Below are 15,839 nucleotides of genomic sequence, written 5' to 3' on the forward strand. Positions count from 1 at the left end.
TTCGTGTATAACATAAATATCCTGTATTTTTTACGAGTTGCTGTACAACATAGCATAGCCTGTTTTAGCCTTTTAATCACGGTGGTCAGCGTTATGGTTAACAATAGTATAAACTAAAATCACATTTGAAGTTGAAATTTGTCAAATTTTATTGAAACAGTGTACCCAACTGCTTTTTACTTAGAAGTCTGTAGGGTGTAACGGTCACACCTTTTATCCAAAACAATATTTCTTCCTTTTTTATCAACAAGCGTGTTTTAACAACTGTTGTTTTACCGTTACTACCCGTCTTTTTGCTTTTGTCAACTCTCTTGTTCTTCGGTATCGTGACCTAAAAGACGAAGTAAATTTCAATTATTCATTCAAGTCTTACGTATAAAACTAACTTTTATTTTAAATATAAAAATTGAGTAATACATTACTTCTTACAAGAAACCTATCTTTGCAATTTGAAACAAAAGTTTACATTATAACATAATCTTTATAGAGGTAATGTATTTCGTACAGGTGGTACAAGGCTTACGGTGTCAGATGCATTGGAAAGTGATGCTGGCAGATATCAATGTTTGGCAGATAATAACGCTGGAAATGCAACCAAAGATTTTCTACTGGATGTTTACTGTGAGTTTGTGGGGACAAAAATAATAAATTAATATATTTTATTCTATTCTATATGGGGGAGGTTTCACAGCGTGGCTCGACATTGGCCCTACAATTTAGGCCGGGATTGGCCTATTACTTTAACAACCGCGTTGTTACCGTTTGGACATCATCAGATTCAAAGCCATAGCGCCGCAACTCCAAAAAATACATTGTAAATTTAAAACAGGATCAAGAAAAATGGAATTTAGATGCTAACGATATACCATCTTACCCCACAGTACTGTACGCTCACCAAAACATATAATAATATTGTTGTTTTGCTGTTGATTCCCTTCTTTTGGTTCCTTAAATATTTGATCAATGATATCGGTCTTAAACAGATGAATAAAAAATCATATTATGTAAAATATCCCCACAGTACTATTTATTTAAACTGCTTAGTGCTTACCCTACAGTTCTATACTTGAACACCTATTCTTATTCCACAGTACCACCGAGTATTGGTGGTGATTCCGTTGTGAACATAACTGTTGTTGAAAATACCCCGGTTCGAATGTTATGCGACGTTGATGCTTTTCCACCACCAGCTATTACTTGGTTCAAAAACTCAAGACCATTCTTGTTGCACCCTGGCGTCACGTTATCAGATGGGGATAGACAGCTGGATATACGTTGGGCGCATGTAGGTTTTGTTTCTAATGATGTTTTTCTGTTTTTTTAGTTATAAAAAACTAAAAAAATTCTTTGAAAAAAATGTCACTATTTTTGTTGTTCTTTTTGTTCTTTTTTTTTGGTAATTTTTGTAAGTGCCACTTTAAAAGTGATAAACTAGTTTATATTAAACAATTTTAAACTAAACACATTCTGAGATGAAGTCTTGCCGGATAGCAGACAAACATCGGAAATACTCTACTTTTTATACCAGTTGAGTCGCTAAAAGATTATTTACATTATGTTTCTTAGCAGATGTATAAAAAAGTACTATTTTCGTTACCAATATTTTACTCTTCCCAACATACATTCTTCGCCGTGGAACACTGGTTAGCGTGTCTGACTTTAACCTAGAGGTTACAGGTTCAAGGCTCATTGCTGCTACCATTGTGAGCGTATGTGCCCTTGGGGAAGACACTAAACATTAATAGCTCCAACCCAATAGTCACTAACGCAAGAGTAAATAAGTTACATTCATTCACATAGGAGCAAGATACAGGCATGTTCCATTGTGAAGCCGTCAATGTCGCCGGTAGAAAGAAAAAATACTTTAGATTGAAAGTTCTTGTTTTGCCAACAATTTCAGGCCAACAGTTCAACAGACAAAGACATGGTTTGTGGTTTATTGCTCTTATAATATTTTGGGTATTCTTTTTTTTGTTATTTCTTGTCACTGCTACCATTTTATGAGTATGTGTCTTTCGGCAAGACACTCAATGGCAATTACTTCAACCCAGTGGTCACCAAAAAAATCTAAAAAAAATCATTATCTAGTAAGTTACATACGTGCTTTAGAAATACTATTTTTTGACTTCTTAGTTCGGACACCACAATTTGAAACCCTTTAAATGTATTTGTTTCTTATTACGGCTTAATGATTTAAAATTCAAAGTATATTTTTTACACAGTTGTTGGGGACCGTATTCGAATGATGTGTGATCCCGATGGTGTGCCCATACCAACTATTACATGGACCAAAAATGGCGAAGATATTGATACAGATACTGACGTCCAATCTGAAGGCAGAGTTTTGGTCATACAGTCAGCTCAGGTATGATAATGTTTTTAATATTTAAATTTTCAATTAAATACATAGTAGGGTCAGGGGTAGATACTAAATAGGACACTCCTTCATTCTATTTTTTATGTCCTGTTTGGTAGTAAACAAAGAACATTCAATGAATTATAAAACCGCATCCTCATGACTTCCATAGACTATCGTTAATTGTTTAAAACACAATCAGAATATTCGGATTTTATTTGCTAAAGGTGTCCCATCTTTTCCCACCCTACTATACACAAATTTAATGGCAAGTGCTAATGGTCTTACTCACTCTGTCGTTTTTCGGCAAGCATGGATAAAACAAATTACATTCATCCATTCACTCAGGTTTCGCATACTGGGGAATTCGTATGCAATGCAACTAACATAGCGGGCACCGATACCAAGCATTATGACATCACAGTGTTTGAACCACCGCATATAGTCGACAATGACGTCATGAACACGATACTTGTGAACCAGGGGGATGGGTTTAGGTTGGAATGTGTGGTGACTGGAACACCTACCCCTGATATTGTATGGTTGAAAAATAGAAGAAGGATTTCCCAATATTTTGACAGGTGGGCGTTTTTCTGTTTGTATTTTTTTAAGAAAAGGCATAATACAAAAGTGTTGAACTGTGCATATACTGTTGAAAATTCGTTTTATTGTCAAATGTTATAAAAAAAACGTTTTATACTAAAAAAACGATTTATATCAAAATTGACTGTTTTTTTGCTGGTAATGCGATAACAAATTTTATTGGATTATTCAGAAAAATTTTTTTTATAGAGTACTGATTATTTTAGGGAAGTTTTTTCTGTTGTTTTATTTTGTAAGCGGGAACGAGGTGTAGGAAACAGAACACCTGTGTTATAACGACTGTCGTTTTTCCATCATTAGACGATAATACAAGTTATTCATTCATTTATTTTACCCACAGAGCTACAATAAGGGAAGGCGGTCGATTCCTGTTGATTGACAGCTCAGAGGTTGAAGATGCTGGTAGATATACTTGCTCGGCAAGCAACAGTGTGGGGGTGGAGGATAAACATTATCAAGTTAATGTTAGAGGTGGGCTTAATTATAAAAATATTCCCTAATAATTTACTGTAATAATTCTTGTAATAAATTCCATGAATCTGACCCTGATCTGGAGATTTGAACGATTCTTGTGTAAAGAAATACAGTAATCAGTAAGGATGTGGTGCTAGGAAAATGTTAAAAATGTTTTCATAAAATGAATTTTTTCTGTCGCTCTTGCTGACACATTTTGTCCATAGCGCGTTTAACCACTGTTGTTTTTGCTGTTTAATTCCCCTTTTTTGTTTTTAAAATGGCAAAAAAATAGGTTATATTTAATATAACCTCATTCTAAAAAAACACTCTTTTAGTTTTTTAGATTAAACTTTTTTTCCATACAGTACCCCCATCTATTCGTGACAATGACATCATACAGGATTTGTGGGTGGCTGAGGGTCATAACATTTCACTGACATGCGACGCAGATGCCGTGCCACCCCCTACCATACAGTGGCTTGTCAATGGAGTTTTGTTAGTTCCAAATCCAAGAGTTCGTGAACAATCTGGTGGCCGTGTGTTGCTTGTTTCAAATGCTCATGTAAGAGTATTTGTGTTTTAAAGAATGGCATTTTGAGATCATAAAATATCAATATAAGAATAAAAAAATAAGTAATATGAGATAAGTGGTTAAAGTAATGCTAATGAAATAATTTGTAACATAAACATAAAATCTACCAAAACCAACACCATAAAATAACATACGTGGTAACTCGTGAGCACAAGCCACGAGGTGTGTGAAACAGAACACCTGTGTTATAACAGCTGTCGTTTTCCGGCCACGTGAGAATAAAGCAAGTTACATTCATTCATTCCTTCCCCATAATTTCCACAGGAAGATGATGCAGCAGTTTACTCATGTGTTGCCACCAATGTAGCGGGCAGCTCGTCAAGGGATATAAGACTTGATGTATATGCAACGCCAACCATACCCGATAGTGACGTCACAGAGGAGTTACATCCCAACCGAGGACGTCCGTTCAGATTATCTTGTCCAGCGAGGGGATACCCCCAACCCAAGATTGAGGTGTTTTATACTTTATCTATGTTTTATTTATATATGGGTGTACTTTGTCTTGGCACTGTTGTTATAAGCCCTGAGTGTTAACCAGCGGATATCTTATTCAGGGCTCGGTGCTGCCACAACAGTGAAAGTGTTTGTCCTTCGCCAAATCACTTAAGAAACACTGCTTTAACCCAGTAGTCACGAACGAGGATAAATAAGTGATATATTTTGTAGTACAAGATTTTTCCCACTAAAATCAGCTTTGCAGAAAAAGGATATGGTTCAGAAAAAATACTATATTTTAAATAACTTTCTAAAGAAATCAAATCGAATATTTTTCGAAATACCAAAATCGAAATACCAAAGTTACGCTTATTTTCTCTTTTTCCCCGTTTTTAAACCGTTTAATCCCCTCCTAGTGGTACAAAGATGGTTTCCGAATTGCTTCCACGGCGACAGAAGGTTTTGTAACCTCTGGTTACGAGTTGTCGGAAAGTGGTCAGTACCTCACTGTTGGAGCGGCAGAACTTCGTCACACGGGGGCTTACATGTGCCGAGCAACGAACAACGCAGGAGAAGTCGCAAAGAAAATAAACGTGGAAGTTCGAGGTGAATGTTTTGTTATTTAACGCTAACACTGCAGTGATTTTTTGCTTTAAATTACTTTTTTAATTAAATTGCCGTATTTAATTTAAAACGCAGCAATTTTTTCAACTAAAAAAATTAGTATTTTTTTTATTTTTGATATTTTTTGAGGTGAATATTTTGTGTTGTATTTATTACTCTGTACTGTAACAAGCATATTATTGATCTTATTCTTTTTATGTGGTTCTAAGTTTTTAAATTATACTGGGATTTTTACTACAGTAAAAGTTTTTTAAACTGTTAAAACCATAAAATAGAAATATAAAGTTAACAAAGAGAAAAAATTAATAACTATTTTTCAAGAGTTTTTTATTAACTTTCCAGTCCCACCAAGCATTAACGAAGATGGAAGTTCCCCCAGTGATGTCACAAGCCACATTAACACCCCAACGTTACTCAGATGTTCAGCGTATGGTATACCATCACCTACTATACAGTGGTTAAAAGGTAAGTTAACTCTATATGTTGGGCACAGTGATTGGCATACTTGCCTTTAACCTAGAGAGTATGGATTCAAGGCTCGCCGTTGCTACCCCTGTGGCTTGGTAAAACCTAAATCTCATATTTCCTGATCAATTTTTTGTTAACAATGTTCTTTTTTAGAGTCTTGAGGATACGGGTGTATAATTATGTGAAAATTTTTTGTTTACTACTAAATGTGACGTGGTCTAACAATTAAGTTGCCCCACCACACAAGGATAAATGGTGTAATCCTTTCATTTATCTTTTTATGGGTTCTTTATTAATTCTTTATTAAAAATTAGATTTTTATAATTTGATTTTTTGGGAGGAGGGGTAATATTATAACTTTTTTGTATTTTTGTTTATATTTTATTGTGAAGAATTTATAAAAACCTATTACCCTCATGCAGATGGCCAAGCAATTGACACCAACAGCGAAAATATTGTCGTACAGTTTGGTGGACGATACCTTCGTATCTCAAACACCCATCTTTCTGATGAAGGGACATACACTTGTATTGCAAGTAACGCAGCTGGTGATGTGAGCAGAAACATCAACTTGCATGTTAACGGTATGTGAACATATTTTTGCGATGTTTTAGTAAAAAGTTTTTTTATTTTATTTTCAAGTCATAAAATGTTTTAGTAAAATATATTTTTTTAGTTTCAAATTTTGTAAAGTTTAAAGTTTGATTACAAATTGAACTTACCTAATTTTTTATTATAAATTAACATTTTCGCCAAATACTACATCATTTAGAACAAAAATTATTAAAAACAACTAAGAACAAAAAATATGATTTTTATAAAATTTTTACGCTCTTGCTTTCTAGTGCCTCCGGTGATAGAGGGTTCGAACGAGTTATTCCCCACAGCAGTAGGTGTACCTACCAACCATACAATATCATTGACGTGCATCATTGAAGAAGGTAACCCCTTCCCTGACATCGTGTGGCGAAAAGGAAGGACTGAGCTACAAGCCAGGTGTGTAGGGTTTAATATTATTATTATTATTATTATATTCGCATGGTGTGAGCCAGAATATGGGTTATTAAGTATACGTACTTATATTAGGTATATATATATATACTGCCGGAAAAGTGGTAAGTGCGTCTGCCTATAACCAGGAGGTTATAGGTTCAAGGCTTGTCACTGCTACTATGTGGGTGTATGTTTCCTCTGGCAAGACATTTAACGGCAATTGCTACAATCCAGTGGTTACTAATGGATCGTCTAAATTTTTGGGCATTATAAAAAATTTAAATACATGGTAACTATTGAGCTGGCATGGGGTGTATGATACAGAACACCCGTAGTGTAAAGACTGTCGAAAAGCAAATTATACTCATGAAACAAGGTGTATGAAACAACATATATATTATAACTTAAATGTCATTCATTCACTTACAAAAAAAACACATTGATTCACTTATTATCATACATTATTATCACACAGCGGTCGTGTAAGTTTTCTTTCCAATGGTCAACTACTTGAGATAGAAGGCAGTCGAACATCAGACACGGGCAGATATACTTGCTTTGCCAGAAACTCAGCAGGGGAGGATAGCAAGTCATTTGATGTGGAAGTTCAGAGTAAGTTTTGGGCGGTTTGGATTTTAAATGGAAATGGTTATAAGAAAATTGATGAAAATAGTGTTAGTGTTTTTTACTGTTTTTGTGGCAAGACTAAAATACTAAATGAAATTTTGTAATTAGTATAATTTTTTTCTCCTTTTTAAACAGAATTTCACATGAATTTTTGTTAGTTTATTACTTTCATTGGGACAAATAAAACTTTATGCAGTTGCCCTGAAGTAAACTATTATAAATATTGATGAAATAAATCTCAATCTGGTAAATATTGCGACTTATTTTTTTTGCCTTGTACTAAGTTATAATTGAATCAAATATCAATCTAATATTGCCTTTTTTTACTCAGCGCCCCCTACCTTCCCTGGTGGAGATGAAGTAACAGACATCGATATAAATGAAGGATCCCCCCACCTTATTCACTGCAAGATAACTGCTGTACCATTACCTGAACTAACTTGGTTAAAGAATGGATATCCAATATCAGAAAGTGATGACGTTTTTATATTTCCTGGTGGAAGGACTCTGCAAATCAACAGTGCTAAGTTAGAGTGGTTTTTATTTTAGTGGAAGTAATGATTAGTTTTAAATTAACAAAAGCGTTTTTAACAAAAAAATTAAATTTATTTTATTGTTTCAAAAATCAAAATTTTGGCAAAAATTTTAGCCTTACTTATCTTAAAAGGGTGTATAGATTATGTGTTTACAACTTTTATCTAAACTCTCTGGCGAGACATCATAAGTTGGTATTATTTAATATTCTATTCTATGTGGGTGAGGTCTGAGTTCCAGGATTGACCCATTTTTCCTTATTTAACTTTCACTTTCTAAATTATAAATATCTCGCGGGCCATCAGAAAAACATTGGTTTTATTGTTCCAACCTTTTTTTTCTATACATTGTTTCAAAAAGTTTAACAACCGCCTTCTAAAAGAATCTAATTTTCTAATTTTCCCACCAGACCATCAGATGAGGGGTTATACACTTGTGTTGCCACCAATGAGATCGGCAGTGACGAAAAAAATACGCGAGTGAAAGTGAACGTACCTCCTACTATAGGAAATGGAATCGGAAACAATATTCCTGAAAATGTTGTGGCTTCGCTTGGTGAACCTTTCACTTTAAGAGTGGGTGAAATATGTTGTTAAGAAATTTATAAAAAAATGTTAAAATTTATCCTAATTTTTTTTTTAATTCAATAAACATATTTTCCTTAAAAGTTCCACAAAGACAAAACAGTTTTATAATCATTTTTTTGTAACTGTTGTTTTGTGTTTACTTTTTTAAAGTAATGTAGATACATTCTTAGTTTATTATATTTATCCTAATGTCTATAAAGTTTTTAAATTAGTTCTAAATTTAATTTTTTTTGAATGCTTATTTACAGTGCCCTGTAACTGGAAGCCCCACCCCAGTAATAACTTGGTATAAAAACGGTCGTTCCATCGACTTAGCTGATGACAGGTTTGATGTACAAGGTGATGGACAAATACTTACAATACTGTAAGTATTTTGATGGAAGTACTAAAAGGAAACTTCAAAAAAATGCAATATGAATCTATTTACAAAAGTTTAGGTTTTGTGGTCAAAGTCAATGCACCAAAACAGATTGTTTTTAGGAACCATTAAAACATAAAAAATTGAATATGTGTTCGGTAAACCTGTATTATATCCTACTTTTTTGTCACAATTGACCCTGATAACATAAATTTTCATTTCTGTATTGATTTGTGAACAGGTACAGTATGCCTGGCAGTAACAATAAAAATATAAATACACTTACGTCCTATTCCCACATAACAAGTATTATATACCCGGTAGTAGCATTATATATTTATATATTTATAATATAGATTACATATCAATTATCCACACACAGGTCATCTGAGGTATTAGACAATGGGCATTATGATTGTCGAGCAAAGAACAAAGCTGGTGACGACAACAAAGTATTTGTCGCAAATGTTCGCGTTCCTCCTAATATTTCTGGCCCACCACGTGAACAAAGGATTGCGTTTGAAAACACAGCAGTGGTTATGCTATGTGATGCATCTGGTGTGCCTGAACCGGTGGGTGAATGAATGTTACTTCTGATACGAGGCAAAATGTAAACAATCTTTTAACGGCTCATCTGGTATAAAAAAACGAAACGTCATAATTGCATTATGTTTTTATACCAGACGAGCTTTTGAAAAAATGCAACTTATTTATCACAGAAAACAAAAGTCGTTATAACATGGTATTCTGTTTCATATACCTCGTGCCCGCTTACGAGTTAAAAAATTGTGTATACCTCTGCCTAATCTATGTATAATACAACTAACGAATTTTACTGTCGCAATATATAAAGTAAAACATGTCTTATTTATCAACATAGTCCTTGACATGGTTAAGAAATGGAGTTTCAATTTCAAACAATCCAAAGTACTCCGTCCTCTCCAATGGAAGGTTAATGATCATCATCAGTGTACAGAGGACCGATGATGGGGAATTTACTTGTGTTGCATCCAATGTAGTCGGGCAGGTGGGTAAAATAGATGTTTTTAACTTTTTACTTTGTTTTTTTTAATTTTAATTTTTTTAACTTAAAATTTTTATATTCATTTTAAATTACAATTACAAATTACATTTCAGATTATTTTAGTTTTATAGTTTTCTGTGCACATTTTTTTAGTGTTTTGTTTTAATTACATTTTAAATGTTCTTTGTTTTTAATAATCATAGCAGAGAATGAGCCAACTATGAAATAAGTCCATGGTTCTATAGCTTCACCATAGGACCTTGACCATTTAGTATAGAACAGAATTGTTACAATTCCTAAAAATAATAATTCTCTTAAGCCTACCTTTTATTTTTTATTTCTATATTTTAATTTTTTATATTTTATTCTATTTTTTATGTTTTATGTCTATGTTTTAATTTTTTTTCTATTTTTTAATTTTTTATATTTTTATTTTTATATTTTAATTACAGGCTCGTAAAACATATGAAGTGATAACATATGTAGCACCAGTGTTGCCCACTACATCTGGTGATATTACAGTTGATATTGGTGAAACGGCAACACTGAGTTGTGAGAATGACGCTGTACCGACACCGAGTGTTAAGTGGAGCAAAAGTGGAGTTGAACTGAATGACGAACTGGTATTTTGATTATTATGTTATAATTATAGCAAGGATCTGGTGCTACGAAATGTAACGGACACAAATCATCTTTTCTGTATTCAAGAATCTTTATAATTAGGGTCAGATTCGCGGAATTTATTACCGATTTTATAATTATATTATCTTATTCAAGGCAGTTGTATTATTTTGAACATAACACTGATATTTGTTTAAGATCCGTTGTCACAAAAATCGTAACAGATAAAAATTAAGTTCAGCAAATTGTATGATATAGTTATAAGACATACATTTTTGGCGAAATATGTATCCCATTTTACACTATTTTTTGGACTCTTCGTAGCATTTAATTCTAAAGTAACTTTCTAAAAATTTTCATTTTCTTTGATTTGTGAACATTGTATTCTTCAGGGTGAAGATCAGGGCAAAGTTGCAATATCCGAGAATGGTCATCTCCTTATTATATCCGATGCACAGGAAGATGACGTTGGTCGATATCTTTGCATTGTTTCAAATGATGCTGGCATTCAATCCAAGTATGTTATGTAGTATGTAACTCGCTTTATACTCGCCTCGCAAGAAAACAACAGTCCTCATGTAATAACACAGGTGTTCATACACTTCGTGCCAGCTTACGAGTTACTATGTATGTTACATATCTGTTACTGTGAAGGATTTTTTATGTGTGGCTGATAATTTAGACAATCCATTAGTTACCACAGGATTTGAACAATTGCGGTTAAATGTCTTGCTCAAGGACACATACACCCACACCGCTACCAGCAACAAGCCTTGAACCCATAACCTCTAGGTTAAAGACATGCGCACCAACCACTTTAAATCCATCATTTTGTACTCATCGCCTAATTTGTTTTAAATAAAAAATCAACAGAAATTTCAAAGTTTCCGTCAACGTCCCCCCCACTATCTCTGGCCCGCCATTGGTCAATCTAACTTCGACCCTCGGTAACCCCGTGACCCTTGACTGCGATGTTTACGCTGTTCCCACGGCAACCATCACATGGATGAAAGATGGCAGAATCGTCCAATCAAATAACAGAGTCACCATTTTATCGGGAGGCACTTCACTACAAATAAGTAGGTTTTATAGATTTTTAAATTGTTTCAAATATGTAAAAAATGTTCTGCTACCTTTGCCACCAGGCATAATGTATATAGGCTTTCAACGTCTCATTTGGTATGAAAAAACTTACCTTTTAAAGATGTTAATTTTTTTTAAGTAGATGTGCATTTACAATGTATTTCTATAGGCCTTGGAATTTGCAGCATAAAATAAACAAAAAATCAACTAATTTGAAGAGAAATAAAACCAATAAATGAAAGAAATATTCAACTTCTAAACTAAATTTTTCATGCATGTTACTTTTAGGTTGTTTGATTGAAAATTCATTTAACCTTGCATCTTTCTCCATAGGTGAGAGTGCGGTTCATGACACAGGTTCTTACAGCTGCCATGTAACCAATGTTGCTGGGAATGCTAAGAAACAACAGAATCTTGTGGTACATGGTAAGTCAAGTTTTAAACTTTTACACAATTAAAAACCATTTTACCTCCAACCCAGTAGTCACTAATACATTGTATAAACTGTCAGTCATACAGAAAAACTTCTGCTACAAGGCATAATGCAAACGATCTTTTAACGGCTGATCTGGTATAAAAAAAACAACGAAACGTCGTAATTACATTATGTTTTTATACCAGATGAGCTGTTAAAAAAATGCAACTTATTTATCATGGCGTACACAGAAAACAAATGTCGTTGTAACATGGGTGTTCTGTTTCATATACCTCGTGCCAGCTTACGAGTTGGTCATACAAAAAAAAATTTATCTAAAAAGGTATAAACATGGTAAGCTGACACAAGGTGTATGAAACAGAACACCTGTGTTATAACGACTGTCACTGCCCCACAACGTGACGATAAATAATCTACATTCATTCATTCCCACAGTCCCACCTTCTCTTGTGACATCACAAACCAATGTTGAAGTAGTCCGAGGAGAAGACGCTGCACTTGAATGTCTAGCAACAGGGATACCTCATCCTACAGTAGCTTGGTATAGGAACGGAGCTTTAGTTGATGAAGGAGCATCTGAGAACTTGGAGCTCACTAATAATGGATTGGTTATACATAATGCTCAAGTAAGATTTTATGATATACTCTACAATAATGAATTTTAACCATGTTTCGTTTTGTGTTTATTAATAAAATCATGTACAGGCCACACCTGGGGTTGGACCCTTTAAAGTCATAACACTTGAATTTTACTCGTAATTGCATTTTTTTAATTATTAAAAGTTATAAATGCGACCGAATGGAAACTCTATATAGTGTCTAGGTTGTATTATTTCAATACCATTGATGGTTCTTTCTCACAAAAAAAATATAAAAAACATTTCCACAGTAAAGCTACACTTTCATCACACAAAATACAAATATCCTGATGTGTTTTAAACAATTAACAACGGTCTGTGGAAGACGTGAGGATACGGTTTAATAATTCTTTAAATGTTCTTTGTTTACTACTAAATGGGGCAAAAAATAGAATGAAAAGGTGTCCCATATTCTCACCCTAATCAACTATGTTATATAATATGCCATTTGCCCATATGTATTGTATTACATTCAAAGGGATTAACATCTAAATCCTACTAATATTGTAGGTATCAGATGGTGTTGAATATGTATGTGAAGCAAACAACATTGCTGGAGAAGATACTGAGAGTTTTAACGTGGTTGTTTTGGTCCCACCATCACTTGGTGATACTAATTCATCATTAGATACATTGGTGGTAAGTTAAAACGCATTATGACCATAAAATGGTGTGTTGCATATCATTTTTTTACGGCTCATCTAGTATGTAAAATATAGTGTATTTCCGAGGTTACGTCTGCCAACATCATAAATAGACTACGTTTTTTTTTCATACCAGTTAAGCCATTGAAAGAATGTTTACATTATGCCAGCTGGCAGAAGTAACAGAATATGTGCTATGTTGAATATTTTCCTTTGTTATGTGTTGTAACCACTGTCCGCCCACACGCATGAGAATAAATGCATTTATTTAGCTGAATGGGATAATGAGCCAAATATAGCCTACATTTGTTTATTATGCAGTAGAACACATATAATAGTTGTTAATTAATGTTCATTTGTACTTAAATAGCAGCAAACGGGAAAGATCAGTATTTAATACCGGTTTTAAAACGCACTGAATACGTTTTGTGCGCCCCACAAACGCTAGGTTTTTCTTACGATACTAATTTACTAAATTACGGTCGCACGGTACTCTGGCTTCTCTTCAGCGCATGATTCTTTCGCCTTTTACTAAAGAATTCCGTGGAGGGGAGCATTTCAATGAGTCTTTATCTATTTTTCTACACCTGACCTCGGTCAGGATTCCTTTGCGCCAAACTGGTTGAACACACGTCTTTTAGCCTACGTGGAGCAATGTATTAAACTTCCACCTAGGTTAAAATTGTTTGTAAAAACATGGACCTGTAGCTACTTAGCGTAACCTTTAACTTAACGTATGCATTTCCGCAGGTTAACGTTGGCGAACCAGCACTCCTAGAATGCCCCGTCGTTGGGGGAATTCCCCCGCCTACCATATCGTGGCTACGAAGCGGAATTCCCCTTCAAGTATCAGACAGACATCAACTGTTGAATGGAGGTCGCACACTTCGGTTGCCTCATACGCAGGTCAGTCTACATATAACGTTAAAACAGGTATAGTAGGTTGGGGTAAGATGGGATACCGTCAGCACCAAAATTCCATACTTTCTGATCGTGCTTTAAACAATTAACAGCGCTATTTTGGAGGCGCAAGGCTACGGTTATATAATCTGTAAATTTTTTCTGCTATATTACAATAAAGACACTTTGTTAAAAACGAATAATGAACCTTAAATGCAATGATACAGCTATAGCACTGAAGAAATGGCTATTTTCTAATAAAATTTGCATTTTTTATTTATACTTTTTGATTGTGTTATTTACGTGTGTATTCGGCTATTTCAGGAATCTGACACGGCTCGTTACACGTGTGTTGCTACTAACGACGCAGGACGAGTGACGCACGACTTCGATCTTAACGTTCAAGGTAAGTACATAACAAAAATATTATAACCAATCAAAACACAAACAAATAATTACCCAAAAAGTTACATACGTGGTAACTCGTAAGCTGGCACGAGGTGTATGAAACCTGAAAGAACATCCGTGTTATAACGACTGTCGTTGCCCCGCCATGCGAGTTTAAACAAATAAGTTACATTTATTCAATACTTGGTAACTCGTAAGTTGGACAAGGCTTATGAAACAGAACACCCGATTGTCGTTGGCCTGCCACGCGAGGATAAATGAACAAGTTACATTCATTCAATACAAACGCTTCTTTGTAGTTCCGCCTATGTTCCATTCCGATACGGGTGGTGAAATTACTGTGTTCGTCGGTGATACTATAACCCTTGACTGCACTGTGCTTGGTACCCCGCAACCTGAAGTCGCCTGGAGCAAGGTAAGCATATCTACGTTAAAAGCGAAAACGTTTTCAATACGTTTTGTGTGCGTCGCGCGCCCCACAAACTCTAGATTTTTTTTGTGATACTAATTTACCAGATTACGTTGATTCGTTACTCTGGCTTCTCTTCAGCGCATGATTCTTTCGCCTTTTACTAAAGAATTCCGTGGAGGGGAGCATTTCAATGAGTCTTTAACTATTTTTCTACACATGGCTTCGGTCAGGATTCCTATACAATACATTTTCCATTCTATGTATTTTAAAACGCGAAAAGCAGTGTAAACGTTTTGCGTATTAGTAGCTGTACTTGCAAGATAGTATTTTTTTAAGAGAAAAAATGAAGTATGTAGAGCGGTTATCAATGATACAGTAAAATTCTCATTTAATACCACCAGATATCGGTACATGCTAATATGTACTGTAGTTTATGAATTTAAGGTATATACAGTAAAAAATATTAATTTTTGCACTATTTTTCAATGTACTTTCAATTTTTTTCAGGATGAATCTGCATTAAGGGGTTTGTCATCAAACGCAAACAATCGTGTTCGGTCGATAATAAACAACCAACAATTGTTGATAAGAGAGGTAGAGATAGGTGATACTGGTCGATATACTTGCTTGGCCGTTTCTGTGGCTGGGGAGAAAAACAAAAACTTTGATTTAAATGTTTATGGTGAGTTGGTTTGAATACGAGACTGACGATGCCATTTAGGCGAATATATAATGAAAATTAGACATCTTTTCATTCTTCCTATGTAATATGTCCTATGTAATAGTAAGCAAAGAAAATTCAAAGAATTATAAACATAGCCTCAGGACTCCCATGGACCGTTGTTAATTGTTTAAAACATGATCTGGATTTTGAATTTTATGTGCTAAAGATGTCCCGTTCCCCACCCTATGATATCTCTTTAATATCTAGTTTAGTCTGACTTGATTTCTGTTTGTTACAATTTCAAAGCACAATATTATCTATAGTTTTAGAAGGGATTTTTTACTTTTTTTGTAAATTAATTAAGACTTAACTA

At 34.3% G+C, this 15,839-nt stretch overlaps 1 protein-coding gene and 2 non-coding genes across 3 annotated transcripts in view; all 3 read left to right on the forward strand.

Moving 5' to 3' along the window:
- Positions 1-15,839, forward strand: part of LOC100186133 (hemicentin-1) — a 59,327-nt gene that overhangs the window by 23,613 nt on the left and 19,875 nt on the right. Inside the window, exons 43-70 of the mRNA XM_018812536.2 lie at positions 508-621; positions 1,092-1,285; positions 1,801-1,927; positions 2,223-2,365; positions 2,705-2,937; positions 3,300-3,430; positions 3,781-3,977; positions 4,272-4,463; positions 4,862-5,051; positions 5,412-5,534; positions 5,960-6,121; positions 6,383-6,533; positions 7,006-7,142; positions 7,489-7,684; positions 8,101-8,266; positions 8,527-8,642; positions 9,019-9,208; positions 9,517-9,663; positions 10,113-10,283; positions 10,674-10,798; positions 11,155-11,360; positions 11,698-11,790; positions 12,236-12,426; positions 12,949-13,077; positions 13,833-13,988; positions 14,307-14,388; positions 14,690-14,805; positions 15,310-15,484. Of these exons, the coding sequence (XP_018668081.2) occupies positions 508-621; positions 1,092-1,285; positions 1,801-1,927; positions 2,223-2,365; positions 2,705-2,937; positions 3,300-3,430; positions 3,781-3,977; positions 4,272-4,463; positions 4,862-5,051; positions 5,412-5,534; positions 5,960-6,121; positions 6,383-6,533; positions 7,006-7,142; positions 7,489-7,684; positions 8,101-8,266; positions 8,527-8,642; positions 9,019-9,208; positions 9,517-9,663; positions 10,113-10,283; positions 10,674-10,798; positions 11,155-11,360; positions 11,698-11,790; positions 12,236-12,426; positions 12,949-13,077; positions 13,833-13,988; positions 14,307-14,388; positions 14,690-14,805; positions 15,310-15,484 (4,353 nt within the window). The remainder of the gene's footprint in view (positions 1-507; positions 622-1,091; positions 1,286-1,800; positions 1,928-2,222; positions 2,366-2,704; positions 2,938-3,299; positions 3,431-3,780; positions 3,978-4,271; positions 4,464-4,861; positions 5,052-5,411; positions 5,535-5,959; positions 6,122-6,382; positions 6,534-7,005; positions 7,143-7,488; positions 7,685-8,100; positions 8,267-8,526; positions 8,643-9,018; positions 9,209-9,516; positions 9,664-10,112; positions 10,284-10,673; positions 10,799-11,154; positions 11,361-11,697; positions 11,791-12,235; positions 12,427-12,948; positions 13,078-13,832; positions 13,989-14,306; positions 14,389-14,689; positions 14,806-15,309; positions 15,485-15,839) is intronic.
- LOC113474402 lies at positions 13,572-13,686 on the forward strand. The gene has a single exon (XR_003396064.1). It is a non-coding gene; the product is annotated as a U5 spliceosomal RNA (small nuclear RNA).
- On the forward strand, positions 14,921-15,034 carry LOC113474403. Its single transcript, XR_003396065.1, has one exon. It is a non-coding gene; the product is annotated as a U5 spliceosomal RNA (small nuclear RNA).

The sequence above is a fragment of the Ciona intestinalis genome, chromosome 7 (assembly GCF_000224145.3).
Source record: "Ciona intestinalis chromosome 7, KH, whole genome shotgun sequence".
Taxonomy (NCBI): Eukaryota; Metazoa; Chordata; class Ascidiacea; order Phlebobranchia; family Cionidae; genus Ciona; species Ciona intestinalis.